This window comes from Panthera tigris, chromosome B4, assembly GCF_018350195.1.
Source record: "Panthera tigris isolate Pti1 chromosome B4, P.tigris_Pti1_mat1.1, whole genome shotgun sequence".
NCBI lineage: Eukaryota > Metazoa > Chordata > Mammalia > Carnivora > Felidae > Panthera > Panthera tigris.
Window position 1 is genome coordinate 64,126,624 of NC_056666.1, and position 13,845 is coordinate 64,140,468.

At 38.3% G+C, this 13,845-nt stretch overlaps 1 protein-coding gene across 3 annotated transcripts in view; it reads left to right on the top strand.

Moving 5' to 3' along the window:
- Nucleotides 1-13,845, top strand: part of FGD4 (FYVE, RhoGEF and PH domain containing 4) — a 129,038-nt gene that overhangs the window by 18,520 nt on the left and 96,673 nt on the right. For all 3 annotated transcript variants that reach the window (XM_042992084.1, XM_042992085.1, XM_007090721.3), the window contains exon 2: nucleotides 9,884-10,036. In XM_042992084.1, the coding sequence (XP_042848018.1) occupies nucleotides 9,884-10,036 (153 nt within the window). The remainder of the gene's footprint in view (nucleotides 1-9,883; nucleotides 10,037-13,845) is intronic.

Sequence of the window (13,845 nt, forward strand, 5' to 3'; positions counted from 1 at the left end):
TATTCTATTGAGATACGTTCCATCTATACCCACTTTGTTGATAGTTTTTATCATAAATAGATGTTGAATTTTGTTAATAAGCCTTTTCTCTATTAAGATTATCACGGTGACTTTAGCTTTCATTTTGTTATGTGCTATATCGCATTATCACATTGATTGTTTTGCAGGTGTTGAACCATCCTTGCATCCCTGGATAAATCCCACTTGATTATGATGTATGATCCTTTTAATGTATTGTTGAATTCAGTTTGCTATCATTTTTGTTGGGGATTTTTGCGTCTCTGTTCATCAGGGATATTAGCCAATTGTGTGTGTGTGTGTGTGTGTGTGTGTGTGTGTGTGTGTGTATTGTCATTGTCTGGTTTTGGTGTCAGGGTTATGCTGGCTTCATAATGAGTTTGGGAATGTTTTCTCTTTGGCTTATGACTTTATTCTCTTATGACTTTCTATAGTATTATGCTTAGATTTCCTTTTTTATTATCTTTTGTATGTCTGCTGTAGGTTTTGGCCTTGTGGTTGCCATGATGCTCACATATAACAGTCCATTTTAAATTGATAAGAAGTTAGGTTTGTGAATGCATTCTAAAACCACATTTTTAGTCCTTGCCCCCCATGTTTATATTTCTAATGTCCCATTTTACATCTTTTTATTTTGTGTATCCCTTATCATTATTTTCACTACTTTTACCTTTTAAATTCATACTAGCCTTATAAATGATTAATCCACTACCTTTACCATATATTTACTCATACTGGTGAGGTTTTTATTCTTTTCTTCTTACTAATTAATGTACTTTCTTTTCAGCTTAAAGTTCCTTTAACATTTTTAGTACGGCCAATTTAGTGGTGGTGAACTCTTAGCTTTTGTTTGTCTGAAAGCTCTTTATCTCTCCTTAAATCCTGAATAGAGTTTTCTTGGTTGGAAGTTTTTTTCCTTTCAGCAGTTTGAATATATGATGCCACTCCCTTCTAACCTGTAAACTGTCTGCTGAGAAATCTGCTAATAGTCTTATGGGTGTTCCTGTATATATATCAAGTTATGTTTTCTCTTGCTGCTTTTAAGATTCTTTAACTTTTGACATTTTAATTATAATGTGTCTTTGTGTGGGTCTCTTTGGGCTTGTTTTTTTTTTTTTTGGCAGGGGGAAATTCTTTGTGCTTTCTAGATCCAGATGTCTATTTTCTTCCCCAGGTTAGGGAAGTTTTCAGTCATTATTTCTTCAGGAAAGTTTTCTGACCCTTTCTCTCTCCTCTGGAACATCTATAATGAGAATGTTAATCTGCTTGTTGTTCCATAAGTTTCTTGAGCTATCTTCAATTTTTAAAGTTTTTCTTTTTGCTGCTCTGTTTGGGTGAGGTTTCATTGCTCTGTCTTCCAGATCACTGATTCTTTCTTCTGTTTCATCTACTTTGCTGTTGAACGTCTCTAGTGTATTTTTCAGTTCTGTGATTGTTATTTGTTATTCTTCAGATCTGTGACTTCTGTTTGCTACTTATATTTTGAACTCTTTTTTAAAGTTCTAATGTGTTTATCTATGGCCATTACTTTGAACTCTTTATCAGGTAAATCACTTCTCTCTTTTTTATTAAGTGGTTTTAGGGGGGGAGGGGCATATCTTGTACTTTCATTTGGAACATATTCCTTTGTCTTCCCATTTTGCTTGACTCTTTTCATTTCTGTGTATTAGGTGAAACACCTATCTCTCTCAGTCTTGGATGAGTGGCCTGTATAGATGATGAACTTTATTGGTAACCTTACCCTTTGTTATTTCTCAAAATTTTGTGATTGCCTAAGCAATGTGATTTATTCCTGATAGGCTACAGTTGTTGAGGGAGTCGCTAGCCTTTTGAGTCTTACAGAACGTGGGATCTCAGTCAGCCCCAGTTTCAAGCTAATTGAAAACTTACCCCTCAGGCAGCAGCTTTTAAGATATGCAAATATATACAGTCCTGCGGGACCATAATCCTAAACCCTGCTGGCCTCCAGACCAAGCAATGTGGTCATTTCTGGGAGGAACAGGTGCGCTATGGCAAGGCCAAGGGAGGACAAAAAGGTAATGTTCCCTGGCCTACATTCCCTGAGAGGATGGCATGTCCTTTAGGTATGTAGTACCCATCCAACTGAAGTTCCAGGACAAGTAAATAATCCTTTTTCACACAAGGTTGTGTTTTGGACTGCTATCTCTGCAGTGTTCTAGAGGTAGTAGCCCACCAAGAACTGTCACTCCAATGTTTCAGACCTGCTAGGACCAGAAACACAATCATCTCTGGCACCAGAGCCAGGTGCTCAAGGGGCATCCCTGTGTGGGGTGTACCTACCTGTTCTAAGCAGGCTTGAGGGGAGTACAAAAATGGCACCCACCAGTGCATCTGTCCCTAGAGAGAGTCCTAACAACCCTTTGGCAGATACTCTAAGATTACCAAGTGAATCTCATTCATATATGGTCTAGGTGCTTTTCAAACTGCTGCTTTTGTGCTGGGTCCCAGGGTGAGTGAGTCTGCAGGCAAGCCCTTTAAGAGTGGAATCTCCATTTCCTATAGCCCTATGTTCTTCTGGATGTAAGCCCTGTTGTTTTTCAAAGCCACTTACTTTGAAAGCTCCTCATCTCTCTGGTGTAGGTCCCCAGGATTAAAGTGCCTGATGTGAGGCACATCATGTTGCTCCACAAGGAGAAACTCCGTATTTGTGACATCCTTCCCAGTTGTGAGTTGCCACGACAGGGGAAGGGTGTTTGGTGAGACCCATCTCTGCTTCTCCTACCTGTATTGATGTGGCCTAATTATCCGTTACTGTAGAGGAGATGTTCAGCTAGTTTTAAGGTCTTTTTCAGGGGGAGTTATTTCACAGTTGGCTGTAAATTTGTTGTGTGGGAGATGAGTTCAGGTCTTCCTATGCTGACATCTTAAACTGCCTTCCTCAGTAATGTGGGCTTTTAGAAGGTGGTAAGTGCTATGGGGGATAAAAAACTGTACAGCTAATAAGAGTAGAAGTTACACTAAAGAGAATGGTCAGTATAGTACATATTGACAAAAAAATTTGAGCCAAGATATGAAGAAGACAAAGCAGTTAACCAGCAATTATCATGGCGGGGAAAGCATTGCAGCAGAGAGTAGCTAGACCAAAGGTGTACTTGGCCTGTTTGAAGAACAGCAAGGAACCAGTATGACTGTCATAGAATGAGCAAGGGGGCAATACTAGCAATGAGGTCAGTGGTAAAGGGACTGAGACCAGATCATGTAGTGCTTGTCAGCCCTTTTAAGGAGATGCATTTTTATCCTGTGTGAGATATAGAGCCATTGGAGAATTTTTAGCATAGGAGTGATATGATCTGATTTGGTTTTTAAAAGGGATCTCTCGCTGGTCCTGTTTGAAAGTATGACTATACTGGGGAAAAGGGTAGGAGTAGGGAGACCAGGTTGGAGGGTCTTGGTCTCATCCAGTTGAAGTTTATGGTAAGTTAGGCCAGAATAGTAGCCTTGGAATGGTGATGGTAGATGGTGGAGTTGGCAGAATTTCTTGATGGATAAGATGTTGAACAAGAGAGAAAAAGAGGACTTGAGAATGCTTCCAAGCTTTTTGGCCTAAGCAAAGGTGAAACTGCCATTAGCTGATGTGGAGAAGACTGTGAAGACAGTGGTTTGGGGTGAGTGTTGAGAGGTGAGGATGTCAGATTTGGGTATGTGGAGTGTGAGCTAGCTCTTAGACACACTAGAGATGTGAAGTAGGCAACTTGAATGTATTAATATTTCTTCACCTTTTCTTCGTTAAGCAAGTGATAAACTTTTTAAATTAAAAGCTTTTAAAATTATTTTTAAAAACACATACAATTTACCACCTTAACCATTGTAAGCATATAGTTCGTTGGCATTAAGTGCAGTGATACCATGGCCACCTTCCAGCCACAGAAGTCTTCATCTTATAATGAAACACTGTACTCATTAAATAGTAACTTTCCAGGGCACCTTTGTGGCTTAGTAGGTTAAGCGTCTGACTTCGGCTTAGGTCATGATTTCGCGGTTTGTAAGTTTGAGCCCTGCATCAGGCTCTGTACTGACAGCTCAGAGCCTGGAGCCTGCTTCGGATTCTTTGTCTCCCTCTCCATCTCTGCCCCTCCCTGCTTGTACTCTGTCTCTCCCTGCCTCTCAAAAATAAATACTTTTTAAAAATTTAAATAGTAACTTCCATTCTCCCATCTCCTCAACCCCTGGCAACCACCACACTACTTTCTGTCTGATTTTGACTATGTAACTCAGATATGTGGAACCAGACAATATTTGTGTTTTTTAAACTAATTTATTTCACTTAGCATAATAGCTTCAAGATATCTATGTTGTGGCATGTATCAGGATTTCCTTCCTTTTTAAGAGTGAATAATACTCCATTGCATGTATATTTGTCCATCTGTCAATGAGTTGCTTCCATACTTTAGCTATTTGAATAATGTTGCTGTGAACGTAGGTGTGGAAACATAAAGGATATGTTTTTAAACAATCTTTAATACACATATTTGGTAACTTTCATAGATTTTATCTTTTATGTAAGTAATTTATAAGCACAGTTTCATTATAAAACGTTTAAATGATTCAATTGTACAGACAGCAAAACATGAAAGTTCCTATTCATCCTCTCTTCCTACTCTCATTTCCCGAAATTGTTTGCCATGTTACTGACATCCCTCTCTAATGCATTTAGGCACATTTGTGTGTGTGTGTGTGTGTGTGTGTGTGTGTGTGTGTGTGTGTGTGTGTGTGTTTAAGTTTATTTATTTTGGGGGCACCTGGATGGCTCAGTTGGTTAAGCTTCTGACTTCAGCTTGGGTCATGAACTCGCAGTTCACGAGTTCAAGGCCCTCATTGGGCTCTGCACTGGTGGTGTGGAGCCTGCTTGGAATTCTCTCTCTCCCTTTCCACCCCTCTCTCTGCCCCTTCTCCACTTGCGTTCTCTCTCTTTCTCTCAAAATAAAATTAGAGAGAGAGAGAGAGAGAGAGAGAGAGAGAATATGAGTGGGGGAGGGGCAGAGAGACAGGGAGAGAGAGAATCCCAAGCAGCTCTGTGCTGTCAGTGCAGAGCCTGATGTGGGGCTCAGACTCATGAACTTAGGGGATCATGACCTGAACTGAAACTGAGAGTCAGATGCTTAACCGACTGAACACCTAGGTGCCCCTGTATCTTCATTTTTAATGGGGATCCTACTATACATATTTTTCTATAATATTTGTCTTTTATTTAATAATAAATACTAATTAGAGATCTTCCCAGTCTTATTTTTCTGTTTTTAACAACTATGTATATTTTCCATAATGTTGGGTTGACTATTCATGTACATATACTTTTACACATTCAGGACTATTTCCGTACATTAAATTCCTAGAGGTAGAATTCCTAGGTCCAAGGAAATTTCTGAAACTGTTGATCATATTTTCTTTTCTAAGATCCTTTGTGGTTTGCTTATCATTTTTCTGGAGAGTTTATTATGGAGCTCCAGAAGTTTGGGAAACAAATAGTTTTCTAAAATAAATTTCCTAACAGTGAATTTGTTCCCCTTGGCAAAAGAGTTGTAAGCCATGAGTTTTATTTAAATAAATAAATAAATAACAAAAAACTAGCTGATCTCTTAAACTAGGCATTTTAGGTAACACATGAGAGATAATGACTCTTCCTCAAACTAATGGGACAAATGGGGAGTTTTTGAAAGGATAATAGGAAAACACTGTTGAAAAATGTCTTATGGGGTGCTTGGGTGGCTCAGTTGGTTAAGCATCTGACTCTTGATTTTGGCTCAGGTCATGATCTCTCATTTCATGAGTCTGAGCCCTATGTCAGGCTCTGTGCTGACAGAACTCGGAGCCTGCTTGGAATTCTCTCTCTCTCTCTGCCCCTCCCCTGCTCACACTCACGAGCTCTCTGTGTCTCTCTGTATCTCGCTCTCTCTCTGTTTCTCTCAAAATAAATCTTAAAAAAAAGTCTTATAATATTTTCCAGTGGAGAAACCTGGCAGACACCACCTTTCCCAGGGACCAAAGTTAGTATCAAATGTGATAGTCACATTGATAACATGCAGTGATGTAATACTGTTTACAGATGGGCACATTGCCTCTGTGATGTCCTGCCCTCAAACCCATAAACCCAATGTAATCATGAGACAACATTAGAGAAATTCAGTTTGAGGGGCATTGTACAAAACACTTGACTGTTACTCTTCAAAAGTGCTAATGCCCTACAAAACCAGCAAAGACTGAGTAACTCAGGTTGGGGTGCAGTAAGGAAACAATGAAAACTAAATGCAGTGTGATATTTTGGATCAGATCCTGTAACAGAAAGGGTTTTAGTGGAAAAATTTGTCTTTATAAGACTTGTTTTTATAAGTGTGTTGTAATAGATGCTAACTTTAGGAACCTGAGTGTAGCTCCCTGTAAATCTAGGAATATTTCAAATTAAGTTTTTTTTAAGGTATCTCTTTACTCTGTATAGCGTACTCCTAAAAAATTTGTCTTCCCTGTAAAACTGCTTCTGTCCTCTTAAATCCAAGAGATCCTCTTGTCTCAAGGGGTGAAGTCCATCGACCTTTTACGGACTAGAGATGTGGTGCAGTTGGAAGAGATGTTATGAATGGTTGAGGCTGTGTAGACATGGCCATATCAAGGTCATAACAATGTTGCCTGGGGGCATGGGTGGTACTATGGCAAGAGATCAGGCATGAAGAATCAGAGAACTGAGTGGACTTTGCTTTGGAATGGATAGCCAAAGAGTAAGATGTGAAAAAGCCACTCAAGAATGATTTGGCAAAGTATAACAGCTTAGAACAAAATTTTGCAAATAGGAGACAAAGTCACCCTAACTAGTCATTATCTGCCACTCACAAATATGATACAAAAGAAGACAGATAAACTTAAGCTGTAGTGGCAACCTCTCCAGTTGGAACAGGGAGCCTTATGCAAAGATGAGGCTGGATTGAGAATATCTGAAGACTTTTGCAGTTAGCCTATGTCTAGACATTCCTTACAGAAGATATGACCCAGCAAGCGTAAATTAGTAACCCAAAGAGGAATGCAAAATGGGTAGGACCAGTGGTTGAAACTGGATTACCAATACTCAGGAGGAGACATTATTTAAATAGGACACTTTCCCCCACACTAACATAACGTAAACTAGTTGTATTTGTGCCCAAGATTAACTGTTTAATCACCTTCTTGGTAAATTGGAATCTAAAAGTTAATATAAAATTTCTTGAATGGGTGGACCACCTGGTTACAATTTTGGTTTCAGTTCTGTATTGTGTAATTGGCACCCAAATAAGAACTGTCTCCAAATGTGAGTAGGCTGAGTGCGTCATAGACACTCAAAAGTCTTCTTTTGTATTGCTATTCCAAAGTGTCAGAAGATGAGCATTTAATAAAATGGTCCTTTTTTATGGCACATTTTCTTTACCATGATGTGTCTGACTTAGAGCAGTGGTCAGCAAACTTTTCCTGTAAGGGGCCAGACTGTAAATATTTTTGGCTTTGCAGCCACAACTAGTCTCTGTTGCCTATTTGTCATTGCCCTTTTTCCCCCCCTTAACCCTTTAAAAATGTGTTTTCTGTGTCTTTAACCATATTTTCATACTTTGTGATAGTGGCTGAAGTTTGTAGACTGGTATTAAGCAATGATCTAAAATCAAGTTTCTGGCTGTAGATTTTTTGCCACTGGCAAAAAAAAATGTTATAAACATGACTTTAATGGATTTATAAGAAAATAGAATATGTTGCTGATCTCTTACTGCAGGCATTTTGGCACATTCGTGGGAAATCTTCTCTAATAAATATGACACCTGCATAAAACACATCATGCCCTGAAAGTTTGCTCTCAGGAAATTGCCTAGTTTTTAATTTCAAGTTATTATTTATTCAAGACATTTTTTTGTTTCTAAATAGGCTAATTCTTTTTTTTTTTTTAATATATATATTTTTTTTAACGTTTATTTATTTTTCAGACAGAGAGAGACACAGCATGAACGGGGGAGGGGCAGAGAGAGAGGGAAACACAGAATCGGAAGCAGGCTCCAGGCTCTGAGCCATCAGCCCAGAGCCTGACGCGGGGCTCGAACCCGCGGACCACGAGATCGTGACCTGAGCCGAAGTCGGACGCTGAACCGACTGAGCCACCCAGGCGCCCCTAAATAGGCTAATTCTTAAAGTGGTGTCATCTTTTAATGTGTAACAGTGTTGATCTATTTTTCAAAGATTCAGTATCCTCCCGTTTTCTCATTTAACCCATTAACTGCCTTCTTTTTATAGATTTGTTGCTATAGATCACATTCTTTCAGTGCCTCATTTTACAATTGCATTATAGTTTCTGCCTCTGATTTGGAGCTAAGCTCTGGCTTTTCACTCTTTTGTCTCAAGGCCACACTTCCAGACCCCAGAAGGTGGCCTTTAGAACCACCAAACCATCCTTGAGATCACTGTGGAACCAACATCCCAATGCTCCTAAAAGACTAAGTGGTTGGATGTCATGCTACAGATTTAGAGATAGACTTTGCCTACTTCACCCAGTTCTTCTAAAAAAGTAGATAGGCTCACACATTTAAAGATTCAACCTTTTATTTCTTCTGTTTACAATTGCAGTAATATGCTGTCAAATAATCTCTAGATCTTGCATTCAAAGCCTTCTGTTTGGCTAAAGAATGTTTAATCCAGCCAGCAGCTCATTTTAGCAGAAGGGTGTCTGATGAAAACCCACTTAATTTGTTTCAGCACTGGGTCTCTAAAACTTCTTGACAATACTTAAAACTGTTAATATCTTCTAAAACTTATTTTACCAAGATAAATTTCAAGGAGAATGCAGAAAATAAAGCAGTAGTATGTGCAGATTTTAATCAATACTGTTTAATAATCAATTGAAATAAAAGGGAATTTTTTTACTCAGTAAAAAGTTGATTGGGTTTTATTAGCTTTTCTTGTTTTGAATAATTAAGGCTTTTTATCTCTCCTAGTTTTGTTTTTAGTTATTTGGATTCTGTAAAAATGAAACTCTGTTTTTAAACCAATGATAGTTTCTTAAATGGATCATGATCTCCCTGGTAGAAATTGTATTTTCTCCTAAGCAGGGTCTAGTCTATTGTTAATATCACTATGTCAACTAGAAGAAAGGAAAGTTTGAGTAGTATAAAGAGAAAGCACTGGCACACGATTTCTTAAAAAGTCTCTGAAACTTAACAATTAACTTCTTAAATCAGGACTCAAAGTTTATCTATTTTTCTACATCTTGGTCTCATGATGCCTTTCAGTATCGACATTTTAGAGTTTTGAGCTATAAATATGACAGTATAATCGGTATAATCCTTTTGTTGAAAACATGGGTATTAGCTTACAGATGTAGATCTGGACTCTGGTAAACTAGTGAGTGAGGGAAGGGTATATGTATTTTTTCTTTATTCATCGAGCCGTTCTTCTAGAGTCGTTAGGTCAGCTGTCATGTTGGTGCTTTCCTGCTTTGTTCTTTAGAGTCACTCAATGACTGGTGACTGGCTGCTGGAAAGGAAAGCTTTCAGCAGATTAATGCTGGGGCCCTCCTGTCTTCTCCTTCACCAGTAGCAGCTGCATTCTGCCCTTTCTGTGGCCCTGAAAGGAAGGGAGGGAGGAAGAGAGGGAGTGTGTGTGTGGTGGGGGAGGAAGGGGCTCGATCTCTGTCAGCGTGCATTACCGAGGTTTCTCAACACATGGAATGAGATCTTTCCCAAGAAATTCTGTCAAGGCCAGTACACATGGGAAAAATATTTCTATGCTTAGTCTTGTAACTGTGATTGTTTTTGTTTTACGGGATAAAAAGGAATTTAGGTCATGTGACATAGCTGTGCTCCACCTCTGTATTTACCTGTCCTTTCTTTTTCAACTCTCCCAGGCATCAGTACCTGTCCAAAGATCACTCTAGTTCCACCTTGTGTGAAAAGCAGCACAACCCCACGGGTTGATCAGAATGTATCTGATGAAGAGGCTCAGGGAATAAATGGAAAAACGCCAGCAAAACACTCAGCTGCAAGTCCAAAGCCACAAGGTATGCTGGTGGGTTGTTTTTTCTTTTTCTTTTCCTTTTTTAATTAGATTGGGTGTTTTGTTCATTGGTGAAGGCTATCCAGAAGAATGATAATGACTAAGAAAGAGTTTTAAGCTTTCAATGGGAGGAATTGGGTGCATTTATTTTTTTCAGGGGAAAAAAAATCAGTCTCAGGCAGAGTTGGGTATTTGTTCTGCTCCTAAAACACCTTATACATTTTTTCTCTTAGGGTTCTTTTCGCATTGCTGGAATTACTGTCCCCTTACAGGGACACTTCATGTATTATGCTTGACCTCGTACAGGGCCTAACTTACTATTTGCATAATAAATATGTGACAAATGAATGAGTGCTGTCAGAAAGTCAGTATGCCTTGCTAGATTTCAGAGGATCTGTGAAACAGATCATTGTAAAACCGTGCTTAACATACTTAGTAAATGTGATTTTCTACTGTTCAGGAACTGGGGCTTGAAAAGGCTTCACAGAAATTGAAATAAATGGCTCATCCATTCAGGAATTGAGCAGCCAACAAGGGGAGGAAACAATTATAATGGTGGAAATCTTTGAATATTTTGTTCAGGAACCATTTCCTTTTAGCAATAAATTTCTGGTGAACCAGGTATTAACTGTGAGAAGCACAAAATTACAGTTTTGATGGTACACAGTAAGGCCTTTGGAAACGTTAACACAAAGCTAAGCTCTACTATGATTTAATGTGTAGTTTCTGCCGAATAAATTTTTATTTATACCAAATGCTGAGCATTTTGATTTATGTTGTATTAACTTTGGTCTCTTTCCTGTTCTTGCAAGGAAAAAAGTTATAGAGAACCTATCATAAAAGAGTGACTGTTACTCTTTAAAGTTCTTATGTTTTTAGGATTTCTGAAAGAGACCTTTAAAAGGAGCTTATCTTCCAGATTATGGGACGTTTTCCTTTTTGTTCTCACTGGTAGCTGTATTTGTAGTCGTATCAAGTATGACTGTCAAGTAAGGTCAAATAATTGGTGCTTCAGATGAATGGTCCATTCATGAGTTTATAGCCTTTTATTTTGGCCATATTTCTCCCTATATAATTCATATGAATATGAACATAGACATTTTTTTGAGCATGATTTAAGCTATTTTATTTACAAAATACAAGGTTCCCTCTTGCTCATTAGACCTCAGCTGACAAAGATCAAATGAGGTAAGACTATAAAAAATGAATGCAATTCAGTTTTATGTAATTGCCCAGATCACAAACAGGAATTTCATTATTTAATAAAGTCTTTTTTGGGAAGATGCATTACTTCATTGTTTTTCATAGTTCATTGAGATAAATTACACAAGTGTCCTTCCTGAGCTATGTGCCAAAATAATCATATTCTTTAGAGAGACAACACTTGAGCTTGCTTTTGCTGTTTGTAGCTTAATGAAAGTTTAATAGAAGTCAGTATTTTGATATTTAAATACATATTTACTTCCTGTTTTGAATATGGGTTAATATAATTTTATATAACTATAGGGACTATTTTCAGATTTTAAATAAATGACTTTAGAGAGCATTATACTTTTTAAAAGTACTCTCACTCATTGTTTGGCCCTTCCCTAGTTCCCCAGCTAAAATTTTAACCCCACCCTAACCCTTGATATTTTGTGTTTCCTCAAACGTATGTTGTGTTTTCACATTCACTGCAGTCTGACCTAGAATATATTTCACTCGTCCATCTTAGTTTTCTTCTGCCTTTGTACTGCCAGTCCCTCCATAGCAGAGCATGCCTTCAGCAACACTTGTTGAATTGGCTCCCAGCTCCATTACCATGTTTCCTCTATTTTGTTTCTGCTGTTCTTTGCTTAAGACTTGGAAGAATGTGTGCCATATAGAGAAAAACATTCAGGAGAGAAGGCTACATCTTGGTATTGTCAGATCAGCTGCCAAAGAGATTGAGGACTACTTATTGACCAAATGAAAGTGTTCTCCACCCTCTAGTGGAGAGAAGCTTACTTTTAATTTCTCCAAACTCTTAAGAATATTTGGATAACTGAAGGGGAGAAAGCAAAGGGATATCATGGGGACTTCCTGCACACATCAAGAGATTATCACACTGATATCTTTATTCCCACTTAATTGCAAATCGTGAATGGTGAGCCTACTGACGCTTTAAGCTCCATTATGTAATTTTAATTTAATTGAAGATGCTTATTTTTTTCTTGAGAGAGAGTGCACACATGAGTGGGGGGAGGGACAGAGGGAGAGGGAGAGAGAATCTTAAGCAGCGAGGCTTAGTCTCAGGACCGATCTCAGGACTTCTCAGCACCGTGAGATCACGACCTGAGCCGAAGTCAAGAGTCAACACTCAACTGACTGAGCCACCCAAGGGCCCTGAAAATTCTTATTTTAGATAAGTGTTCTCAACTGGAGACAATTTTGCAGCCCCACCCCGCACCCCAGCCCACCCACTCCATCCCACCCCACCCCACTGCCCATACTTGGTATTGTCTAGAGAATTTTTTGCTTGACACCATTTGTGGGAGTTTCTAATGGCAGCTAGTGGGCAGAGGCTAGGGATGCTGTTCAGCGTCTTACAATGCACAGGCCAGCCCCCTCAAAACAAAGAATTATCAGCTATGAAATGTCAGTAGTTTGAGAAACTCTGATCTGGATCCTCAAAAGAGCTCATAAATAAATGTGTTTTTTTTTTCCTCATGTGGAGTGCTAATAATATCATAGCTACAATCTATTTTAGTGATATTTATTTTATTTATTTATTTTTAAATTTTTTTAATGTTTATTTTTGAGAGAGAGAGAGAGAGAGAGAGAGAGAGCAGGGGAGGGGCAGAGAGAGAGGGAGACACAGAATCCGAAGCAGGCTCCAGGCTCCGAGCTGCCAGCACAGAGCCCGACACGGGGCTCGAACTCAAAAGCCATGAGATCATGACCTGAGCCGAAGTGGGACGCTCAACTGACTGAGCCACCCAGGCGCCCCAATTTTAGTGATATTTAAAAGGAAGCACAATATTAAATACATTTATTCATGGTGATTATATACTAACGTGTCTGGAACAATATCAGGTTTCTATTTTTGTGTTTACTAGTAAGTAAGTCATGGGGATATAGTGTACAGCTTGGTGATTATAGTTAATAATACTGGATTTTGTATATTTGAAAATTGCTATGAGAAGAGATCTTCAAAGTTCTCATCACGTAAAAAAAAAATGTTAACTGTGTGGTGATGGATGTTAATTAGACCTTGGTGATCCTTTGGCAATATATACAAATATTGGATCATATTATACACCTGAAATGAAAATAATGTTGCATGTCATTATATCAATTAAATACCAACAAGTATTTTTGAAGAATTATGGTTTTTAAAACAATAAAAGTGCTAAATTTTAGATGACATAAGCTTACATTTGAATGTAAGTAAGAGCCTGTAGCTTTTGAAATGGATTCCTTCAATAGTTAGGGCTTATTTTGCCTCAGCCTCAGAAATACCCTAAAGCCTTGGAAAACAATGGTTTATTCACTTCATACCGATCCTACCACTCAAACAAATAAATTACTGAGCAACTTCCAACATAAGTCTTTATTCTTGTTTACCACTTTTAATATTGGCCTATTTCCTGCCATGCTAGACATAACTCAAAATAACTTCCTTGGCAATTAAAGCTAATAGTTCTTTTTCTCTTAGGAGCTTTGATCCACAACATTCTCCATAGTTAATTATTTTGATAGAGCCTACATATTATCACTTATCAATCATTAAACCTTAATGTTTAAAAAGTATCATGAACTTTGAAACATTATTGCCTAAATAATTTAAGTAAA